General features: G+C 40.3%; 2 protein-coding genes across 3 annotated transcripts; one reads left to right on the plus strand and one right to left on the minus strand.

Annotated features, from left to right (window-relative positions):
* The first annotated feature begins 266 nt into the window (after positions 1-266).
* On the plus strand, positions 267-3,602 carry LOC131140595 (akirin-2-like). Of its 2 annotated transcripts, none has more exons than XM_058091174.2 (6): positions 267-453; positions 773-946; positions 1,084-1,212; positions 2,487-2,636; positions 2,854-2,925; positions 3,045-3,602. In XM_058091174.2, exons 2-6 carry the CDS (start codon positions 775-777, stop codon positions 3,053-3,055), a joined length of 534 nt encoding a protein of 177 aa, XP_057947157.1. In that variant the 5' UTR covers positions 267-453; positions 773-774; the 3' UTR covers positions 3,056-3,602. The 2 variants fall into 2 exon arrangements, with proteins under 2 accessions (XP_057947157.1, XP_057947158.1); XM_058091175.2 differs by lacking the exon at positions 267-453 and adding an exon at positions 553-705.
* A 59-nt stretch (positions 3,603-3,661) lies between these two features.
* Positions 3,662-10,503, minus strand: orc3 (origin recognition complex, subunit 3). Its single transcript, XM_058091173.2, has 20 exons — positions 10,315-10,503; positions 10,179-10,239; positions 9,995-10,092; positions 9,755-9,893; positions 9,546-9,650; positions 9,229-9,401; positions 9,029-9,156; positions 8,633-8,792; positions 8,433-8,546; positions 7,401-7,534; positions 6,533-6,596; positions 6,339-6,455; positions 6,169-6,248; positions 5,195-5,328; positions 5,038-5,129; positions 4,870-4,967; positions 4,652-4,793; positions 4,285-4,401; positions 4,063-4,142; positions 3,662-3,986 (listed from the first exon to the last, which is right to left on the minus strand). Exons 1-20 carry the CDS (start codon positions 10,336-10,338, stop codon positions 3,881-3,883), a joined length of 2,166 nt encoding a protein of 721 aa, XP_057947156.2. The 5' UTR covers positions 10,339-10,503; the 3' UTR covers positions 3,662-3,880.
* Between the last annotated feature and the right edge of the window lie 560 nt (positions 10,504-11,063).

Genomic DNA, 11,063 nt, shown 5'->3' on the forward strand with positions numbered 1-11,063 from the left:
TGCAATACTGCCCTCTTGTGACAGAAATCATACCTTCATTATTGTTATTAGCTCAACTTGGTCAGGTGAGATGAATAAAGCCGCTGTGGTCCCTCTGATGTTGGTCCTTGACGTCACAAAAAGACACCTAACAAAGTAGAAACGAACAGTTAACGTCAGACAGTAAAGAACTCTTTTTCAGACGTAGCATCGTCATTGTTATCGTCTCCCTTTGAAAGCTCTGTACTACATGGTCCAGAATGCATTGCAATGAGGTCACTCGTGACGTCACTAGCCGGGGGGAAGCCGATAGCTTGGTATCAAAAACAAGCAGCAGAGTTACGTTGGCTAAGCTAGCTCCGCTATCTCAACGGCAGTCAGCCCGCAGCTGACTGCTCGCTTCCTCAACTTTTTTGGGGGGAGGCACTTGGAACTTAACTGCCACGGTTAGAATACGAACGACCTATTTGAAAGGTAAGTTTGTTTTTGTTGAAATCTACCGTGTCGTATAATACCCTGGCAAGGAGTAGCTAAAGCTACAGTTAGCTTTGTTTTCTTCTGTTATTAGTGGCTTGGGAGCGACGCAAACGTTAGCCTGTTAGCACACATTTAAAGCCTCAGCTGCGCAACATGATGATCATGTGCCTGATAAACCACTAAATGCGTTTTGAGCAAACAATTTCAACTGTCAAAGCCGAGGATTCACCACACTTAACGACTAGAAACGTATGACAATTTACTCTCTTCATTTCGGTGCGTTGTAAACATCTTCTCCCTCTTTTTAACTTTGAAGCAATGGCGTGTGGTGCTACCCTGAAGAGGAGCATGGATTTTGATCCGCTCATGAGCCCAGCTTCTCCCAAAAGACGAAGGTGTATGCCCGTTTCACCGTCGTCCTCGTCCCCAAGGAAGTATCTAAGCTTGGAACCCTCGCCATTCGGGGAGTCGTCATCCAGGCTGAGCGCAGGTAATTTTAACCGTAGCAAAGTTGGACCCGCAAGGCCTGAGCAACCTGTTGTTCAGTCTCGGTAAAACCGCTAAAGAAAAACCCTCATCAATGTGTTGGTTCTCCATCCATCATGTGCTTGTCTTTTGTTCCACCAGAACAAATCCTCAACAGCATCAAGCAGGAGTACAAACGCATACAAAAGAGGAAGCATCTAGATGCTGGAGGCTACCAGACCGCAGACTGCTGCTGCCCTCCAGAATCTCCACCCCAGTCCAGTATGTCAGGTTGGTGAAGTCACAATTTACTTGATTGTACGTTTGTAGTAATTATTTGATTTAAATACTCGACTGTCTAGGATGACTGTTCTATGTGATAAATCTTAATAGATCCACTTTGAATTTTAGAATATTTTTTCTTCTAGTCAATATTTGATGATTGACACACAGACCACTCAATGACTAAACAAACCATAAATTTGAAAGTCAGTGATGGTGTTGTCTCTAAAGTGCAGTTGGAACAGACTGCATAAAGTGTCCACTGCAGTTATTGACACGTAAACCCTCCGAAAAGATAAGATATGCCTTTATTAGTCCCACAAGGGGAAATTTCTGCATGGACATTAACAAGCTGGCCAACAATGTTGCCATCGCCAGACTGCACAAACAGTAAGTGAATATGTAGACCACATATGACCAATTCAGGCCCGGGGGCCAAGGCCCTAGCTGCAATGTCATCTGGCTTGCGGAACTGTTTGGAATAATAGCATTGAGTTGGCCCACCTTGCAGACCTTTACAAATTCCTTACAGCAATTTGCCCAATTAAGCAATTCTTCCAGTGTAAACTACTCCTTTAGAATAATGATTTTAAAAGTGGAAATTTTTTTTCTGGGTGCCAGATTCAAACCAGAAGTCAATATAATACACCCGACAATCATAGTAGGAAAGGTAAAAATTTAAAGCAGTAATTAATGGGCACAAAAGGCACTTTTCCGTCACTGTAATGTCAAGTTATGCCCGCAATCCAACGTAGGCTTTTTGAGTCTTGGCCCCCTGTGCGATTGAGTTTTACACACCTGATGTAGACAGTCCAGTGACGGCATGAACAGTGATTAAAATGTTGGCATGAACAGTGATTAAAATGTTGGCCAATGACAGTCATCGAGGTACAAACCACGCAATGACTGTACAGTCCTCAGTATGTTGCCATCTCAATAATCACATGAACAATGACTATTGACGCTGACTAAACACCTAAAGACTGTATGAAGAATGACTTAAGTACAGTCAAACATGTAGCAACCCCAGTGACTGTCAATCACTGCCGCAGGGTGGGACTATAACAGAAACATGACATGAAATAATACATGCTGACAATTTTAAAGATACACGGGGAAAGCTGAGGTGTCCACAGTAATGCTAGAATGCACTGTAACTGGTGTTAATATTACTAGTTCCTTTTTAGCAACACTTTGTATGTTTGTTTGTATTGCAAGTGAGTAACGTATAAGTGCACTTCATACAAACACTCACAGTAATGAAGGTCTCTTGACATTTGCAGCTTCGTCCTCTGGAGGCAGTTCTCCATCAAGGAAAGAACAGCCGCTATTTACCCTCAAACAAGTAGGGATGATCTGTGAACGCCTGCTGAAAGAAAGGGAAGAGAAGGTCCGGGAGGAGTACGAAGAGACCATGACTTCCAAACTGGCAGGTAGTATTGGTAGAAATGCAAGAATGTCGAAGATGTTTGTGTACTTACAGACATCCATGTTGCATCCCACATGCTGCTCACAAGCACCAGGGAATACTTGCATGGTCTGGGGATTGCTATGATGGCGACCATTGTTTGGCTTTTCACTCAGTTCGCGAAATTATCAATTGAACTGTATTTTTGCAATTGTTCCTCATAAAAGTGCTTGTTCTTGCAGAACAATACGACACCTTTGTGAAGTTCACGCACGACCAGCTAATGCGACGATTCGGCGAACAGCCTGCAAGCTGTGAGTCCCATTTGTCTCAAAAAGGTTCCCACATTCCCGTCTTGCAGGGAAAGGGCTGCCTAGTTTGAAGTTACACATCTGCTTTCTTAGCTATTATTTCATCTGTCTGTCTTCCCCAGATGTTTCCTGAGCACACAGATCCTGTGAAATGTCCAGGAAGGAAAAAAAAAAACAACACATACAAAGCTCATCGTTGATGTGACAAGATTCCGTTTATAGCTAGCTGAAATAAAACTTTTCTTACTGTGCCATATTTCTGTGGTTGGGCAAATGGTTGTAAACAACCCGGTGCTTCCCGATGTAAGCGGACCCCCCTCCTACCCCCCCAGCTCCCTCCACCTGTGGTTGGTTCGTGTCCCAGATCTGCACGTGCCGACACTTCACTTTTTGTGATGATTTCCCAGCATTCCAGGCTTCTTCACTCTTCTGTTTGTTACGTGTAAATATGGCAGAGCAGCGTAATTTGCTGGTCAATCTTGGAGGACAACCATTAAAAAACAAGAAGATGCTTGCATCTCTCCTTTTTATAATTAAGCATTAAGTAGGTTAATTAGATTTTTTTTCCTTCTCCTTCCCTTTCCTGACCAGTGTGTTATTTATTTTGATTTGTTTTACTGGTATCACTTTGAATTCAATGTACTTATCAGAAAAACAATAAAGGATCTTTTAATTTTAAAGCATGTCATCTGTGGACCGTGTTTACAGAAAATACTTATACCTGCACAATCCAAGAGTTGCTTTCTTTGTGTATCCGCTTTTGACACTTTGTTGAAAAAAATACTTTTCAGTCACTTTCACACTGGTAAATCTACAGTACGTCATTTCAGTGACTGCACTGTTATTGGCTGAGACAATGCAGATAAGATAAAGGGGGAATTATGATACCAGGCACTACATTTAATTAGAGGATGGAAAAAAAACAATTTGCATGTTATCAATTTGGATGACAGGAGGGTCAGCATCCCCCCCAAGTGAGTCGGGCCACATGGTCTGTCTTCTGCTTGGTGGACTTGATGAAGCCCAAAAATTCCAGCTCTGACACAGCCCGGATGAACCGAGCACTGGAAAACGGTTAAGGAAGTCAAAATGAAGTTCTAAATTAAACTAAATTATTTTTAAAGAAATATGGAAGGATACTGTTTAACGTCGTCTACTTTCCCAAAGTTGTCAGAATCTGGATCGTGGCCCTCTGCAGCCGACACTACAGTGGCGTAGGCCTGCAACAACAACACGTCACCCAATTGAAGATCAATAACTTGACACTGATTCAGCAAATGTGGAAAAACAAGTCCTAACATGTTCAGGGTTGAAAGGTGACGTTTATTGTTCTGAGGTTGAAAGACAAAAGAGTGCACTCACTTGCATCCAGTCGTAGAGGTTAATGAGGCGGCCACACTCCAGGTGCAGCTTGTATGTGAGACAGATGTCAGGCGCTGCATTGGAGACGTTCCCATCTTCTGTTTTTAGATTATCATTCTGGAATGCAGACGATAACAGATTTATTATACTTTACATGCATTAATGCATTCAATATATCCAAAGTAACAATTTTACTTTTTTATATATACTTAAAATATACAAGTTTTTGAATTGTTTTTGTGCTTTTATGTTCATGCCAGATTTATGTGTATATTTTTTTCATTTTATATTCATCGAATTGCTCATCACCGAGCAGAAATGATGTTTGAGAAGAGCTTTGCCCTTGGTGCATGCATACTGTATGTACCAAAAGATAATAGTAAGGACTGCTGAGTGCAGCCTGAATGGAGGTGCGGGGTGTCGCGTTGAGGTGGCGTCTGACAGAGGACGAGGAGCTGTAGTAGCAGACTTCATTCAGTGTCTGACACTCTGGAGGAGAAAGGTGACTCCTAATAAGGAAGGAAGAAAGGAAATTGGCAAAACAAGATGTTGTTGTGTTCATTTCAAAACAATCACGGGTCCCACTTTACGAGGTTGTCTATAAACTCCAGTGCTTCACTTCGCAGGATCTCAAAAGGACTCTGCTTCTTGGATCTTCTGGACTCATTCATCTCTAGAAGAGCCTGGATAGAAGCGGTTAAATCTGCAGTCAACTATCACAACAAAAGGAGCCTCCAGGTGCTGGTGGTTTACCTTTTGCAGCTGGAACAGATCAGTCTTTTTCTGAAGGTCCTTCACGGGAGAGGTGAGACTTCCTTCCTCACATTGAGCCACCTCACTGGCAGCTGTTGGTAGAAAGCACAGACAGTGATGCTTATGGGTGCGGAGGATGATGTTTTCCAAAACTTACCATCCAACTGCTTCAATTTGGTGAGCATGTCTTCCAGCTGCGCAAAGGCGGTCTTCATCTTCTTTGACTTGACGGGTTGCAGGATTTCTGCACACCTCTGGAGCAAAGTAATCAGCTCGTCTTTGGCCAACATCCTGTATGAAAAAAATAATATGGTTGCTCCAACCCAAACAAGGCACTACAACGTAGTATATACAATAATGTTTGGCCACTGGGGGGCGCAGTGAACACATACTTGAAGCACAATCAAAGGCATCACTGGCCACTACAAATACAGCATACCGTCTTAAAAACCTTTTATTAATGTAGTGTATGATACACTGTAGTATTTATAGAACTGTTCTTTCCTATTTTGCCTGTATTTTGATAAGGTAAAATATAGTATTTGTACAAAAATAGTGTATTAGGGACACACTGAAAACTAAAATACCAATACTAGAAGAATTAAGTACAACTATTATACACATGAATAAAATTATATTAATGTATTTTAATGAACAAATAAACATTTTTTACAAAATTAAAGACAATATATAACAGGTTGCAATTTTTTGAAAATTAACAATAAAAAGTACTCATTTTATGAAAATAAATAGAAAATACTAATTACACAACAATATAAGAGCAAATACATAATTATACAAAAATAAAGTTATGATATAACATTAAAAACAACCTAGATTTTCCTAGAATATCACAAAGCCATAAAAAAAAACCTTAAACTTCATAAATTACTCATCACAATACATCTTTTTCCTTAGTTGTAATACAATACTTACTTTTTTCTTTTCAGTGTGGCCAAAATACTCCTTATTTTATGAGAATCAGCTCATACATTGTCTCTCATAAGATGATGTTGGCTACACTATCTATATATTCAGTTTGTTTTACTCCATCCTAAACAAGCAAAGTTTTTTTTACATTTCAGCTGTTTAAATGAATCATGAATAACGGGCTGAATTATCCAGGCTTACTTAAGCAGCTTCAAGGCTGACTGGTAATCCTCAGTCTCCCAAACAGTCTTCTCCAGGCAAATTAAATGGAGCTCTCGGATCTGCAGATAATCCCGTGTTACACCAGAGCAACTATGAATGCGAATACTAAAATGGATATATTGTTTGGGTAGAGAGGAAAGACTTCTTGCCTGTTTTCCGAGGGGGTAGCGAGGCAATGACGAGGTTAAAGCGTGGAGACACTTCAGCGTAGGGTAATAATTCTTGTGATACTTGTGAAGGTCCTTGATCAGTTTGTGGCAAACCTCCTGAAAACGTTGAAAGTCCTGTTCCGTGATGGTGATCATTTCAGCTCATGTCAGTAGAGACAAAGCAAAGACTTTACCCTGAATTGAGCGTCATTCTTTAACAGTTCAGCCCGCTCCTCAGATTCCTGCTTCTCAACATACCTGTGAAGACATTACACAAATACACACAATCATATTAACCATAAACCCACAAAAGTACTGTGACAGACTTTTCACTCAAGTCTAAAGTTGTACAAATCACAATTAGTCTACTAGGCCTCAGCGTCCCAGAGTTTTTTTTTTCTTTTTCATTGTCTTTTAGTGCCACACTTGATCATGTCGCTTGTTGAGCGTTTCAACATTTATACAGTGATTAACTTCTTTTTACGCTTGTATCATAACAAAACTAACCCTATTGCAAAATTAAGACTATCATTTTGAGAAAAACATTTCATAATCAAAAATACATAATCAAATTAGAGCTATCAATTAAAATATTTAATCAAAATTAACTTGTCCATAATTAATCACACTTAATTGAGGATAGAAATTAATTTTCATCTATAACAAGTAGGTTGTCAATCTCTTTGTGGTAAACGATTTGATACAAACCTACCTACATTCTACTGATTACTGAAGAGAATATGTTCACATTCAGAGGTTCCATTGTAATTTGTTAACCAGACTTTATTTGCCCATGCATATGAATTCTTCATATTACCTAAACATGTTGTACTGTATGCTTCTAACTTTGGGCCATTTTCTGTTCTGTTTCTGTTGAAATGAACTAAAACCGACATAATGAACCAGCAGGTCCAACATCAGTTACTTTAGGTGTAAAAAAATAATTCTTCCCATGACAGTGCAACTGTTCAAACAGCAACTTCCCATTTTCACTTCTTTTATGGTTTTATGGTTTGTTGTCTATACAGAGTATGTTTAACCTTTGACCAGTCCAACACGTACCTTGTGAATGATGGCAACTTCCTGATCCTCTCCAGGTCGGCATGACTGAGTTGCATGACATTATGCAGAGCTTCCTTCTTTTTGCAGCACAGCACACTGAGAGGCTGTGAGTGAAAGTGCTCCAGCAGGGCCAGCTTGAACACAGAGGGAGCACAAAAGAGCACAAAAGTCCATCACACACACACACAACTTGTTGAGACGTCTAATGATGCCAATGGAAGGATTAAAAATTATTAACAAATGAATCATGATTAATCACCATTTGCCACTGTGTGTGAATTATGCCAATTTCTGCTGTATTTTATGAACGAAGATAATTTTAGATTTGTGCCTTTTCAAGACCATAATGAATACAATTTAAGACACATTTCACATCAATACTCGCAAAAGAGTACAAATGACATGAAGCAGAATCAGAGGCCCCATGCCGTGCACTCAGCACACTGGCTGATTGTGCTCCATAAATTCTGAGTGGGCTGCATTGTACTGTCTTGTAGTTTTGTGATAGCAGCTTCAAAATGGAAACATTTAAGTGCAAGACTGAAGTTTGTTTTAAATACAACTAATATATTAAGATAATTTGTGATGTTGTAAAGCCTGCAATTTTTTCTTTTCTTTCCTTCATCACTGAACTGTTTGCCCAAATGCTTCCCCCAGCATTCATTGGTTATGCTTAATGTATTCCTAATTTCTCTGTGTGGAGTTTGCATGTTCTCCCCATTTGTGCTGGGTACTCCGGTTGTTAGGTTAATTGGCGACTCCAAATTGTCCATAGGTATGAATGTGAGTGTGAATGGTTGTTTGTCTATATGTGCCCTGTGATTAGCTGGCGACCAGTCCAGGGTGTACCCCGCCACTCGCCCAAAAACAGCTGGGATAGGCTCCAGCATACCCCTGCGACCCTAGTGGGGATAAGCGATATAGAAAATAGATGAATGGATGATATTTCCAATTTATTTTATTCTATATAATTGATTTAATTTATTCTTTCCTTTAATGTCGTTAAGCTATATCACTGTCAGTCAGCCATACCTGAATGCCCTTGATAAAGTTCCGCACTGAGAAGTCATGATACAGGAAGACGCTGATAAGCACCTGCATCACTTTGCCAGTCAGCTTAAATGGGAAATGAGGTGTCAGGATCAACTGGGAAAAAAAAAGGTTAAAACATTTTTAACAAAAAAGTTAAGTCAAAATTACCAAATGTTAGTTTTGTGTTCATCTTTGCGCACCTTGTCTATGACAGTCGCCAAATGTTGAGTACACGACAGAGATTGGAAGACCTGGATGCACAGCAACGACGACACGGAGTGGGGGAGCATGTGTTGGATGGTGCTAGGTGACGTGGCAATGCCAAAGATGAACATGAGGGGAAGCCGCTCGATGTAGCGACTACAAAGCAGACATAGATCACTGTTCAGGTACAGTATGACAAATGGCATATTTACACAAATGTACTGTACTATATTATATATATATATATATACACACATATATACATACATATACATATACACTAAAAGTTGAATCGCCCACATGTGGTACAATAGAGTTCATTTTCTGAAAAATTATGCCTAGTTATTTTTTTTGTAAGTACATATTTTCTAAGCAGTTTTTAACAGTTTTACCTGCAGATGAGTATGAAGTCCTGAAGAACTTTGTGGTTGAAGGCCTCCAAATCTTTAAAAATAACCACAATGGGGGGACTCTGATCTATGCTCGGAGACCTGCGCTTTTTCCCAGGAGTGTCTGATTTCTGAACGTCAAAAGGTGAAAATTCAAAAGAGGTTGCAAAAAGTCTGGCACAAGTGATGCTTCAAAGTCCCACCTTTGTTTGAGTGCTGTACCATTCACAGAGAGAGCTCAGGGAACAATGCACATTCTTGTGCACGGGAGGGCTTCTCTGGTCAGACACCACCTCTTCTTCATTGTCGTCATCATCAAAAGCCACCACAGTGTCCATCAACCTCTCCAAGACCCTCTTCATCAAGTGCTTCAATGCTGAAACAATGAAGCCGATAGGTCTTACAATTTGCACTTAGACCCCAATCAGCTACGACTTTGACACACAATTGTGCATGATGTCATGTGAGAAGATGCAATATTTATTATATTTTTTGGCTTTTGGGATAGGAGGTGGCTTACCTGCACACTCTTTGGCCTGGACACAAGCCACATGAGGAGTGACAGACTGCTGCAGCAGCTCAGACAGGCTCTGGAAGGTCATGTCATGGTCCGGCACATTCACACCTAGTGATGGCAATCAGAAGATGACAAAATACATCTACGGATCAACTTTAAATTTGTAAATACGGTGCTAGAAAAGCATAATATTGTTATCATCATCACAATACCAAGCATGAGCGCTGCTGTGGGAATCTCGTTGGCCCTCATCCGTGAGGCCCAGTCGCTTTGGTGACGAGTTGAGGAGCACTTCCTGGTGAAGTCCAGCAAGCTGTCCAGGATTTGCCTGTTGAGTTCATCCTGCAAAACCTAACGGCAAAGAGTAAACACTTTTCAAACTGAACCCACCTACTATCTACAATAGTTTAATACATTATTATTTGAAGACATCTAACTGAAATAGCAAATACCTCTGTATGCGTTTTTATTTTGTTCCACAGATCATGGAAGATTCTGAAGCGTAGTTCACTGGTCTCAGAGCCTTCACAGCCATGCGTAAAGTAGTCCTCTATGGAAACACGTCAGTGAAAGCATTTTTTAAAGCTTATTAGTGAAAACAGATATTGCGGTTTACTATTTCTCTAACTTGTTTACCTAAACCGAATGAACTCTTCTTCTTCTTCTTTTGGGCGTCTGGCTTGAAAACAAAACAACCCTGAAATGTGGAGTTCCGTGCGTCAGGAAGTAGTCACATAAAACGCTGCTACATTTTGCTGCGTGTAAACATTACCTTTGATACCGAAGATGTAGACATTTCAGCATTCGTTAGCTCTCTTTCATAACGACCATTCACCACGTCGACATGAGTTCAAACATTTAACTGGGGGTGTAAACTTATTTAGTTGAAATTGTCACAGGCATTTCCTCCCGCCATGATGACGTCGGCGGAAAAAGTTGTGTTCAGGTCTTGTAGTCCTTCCTGAGCAACATTTCACAGCAGCAGTACAGTCAAACAAATCATATCTGTTTTAACTAGTTTACCTCAATGATGGTACATTAAGGAATCAAAATAATAACTATAATTTAATTAAATGGTAATTGCTTCCATGTTTTGTTTTTTTTACGCATATACCCGCTACTTTATCATGGTACCTTTTTGTCACATTGATGATCTTGAACACGCCTCTGTGCAGTTACTCCCAGTCACCACAATAGAGCGCCTTCCTCCATTTTCTAATACTGGTTACTACATCTCGAAATCGACCTCTTAAATGGGTTACTCTGTGTGTATTTTTGATTAATGTATTATTGGAAGTAGAGTCATACAGTAGTACGTAGGGGAAGTAAGAAATTTATGTCTGCCCTGTTATTGGCTGGCGACCAGCCCAGGATGTACACCACCTCTTGCCTGAAGTTAGCTGGGATAGACTCCAGCATACCCCAGTGACCCTCGTGATGATGTGGCATAGAAAATAGATGGATGGATGATGCTTTTGTCTTTACATACTGATGATTCGAAGTATCCTAAATGTTAATTCT

The sequence above is a fragment of the Doryrhamphus excisus genome, linkage group LG14 (genome assembly GCF_037039965.1).
Source record: "Doryrhamphus excisus strain RoL-2023G ecotype Guam linkage group LG14, RoL_Dexc_Guam_v1.1, whole genome shotgun sequence".
Taxonomy (NCBI): domain Eukaryota; kingdom Metazoa; phylum Chordata; class Actinopteri; order Syngnathiformes; family Syngnathidae; genus Doryrhamphus; species Doryrhamphus excisus.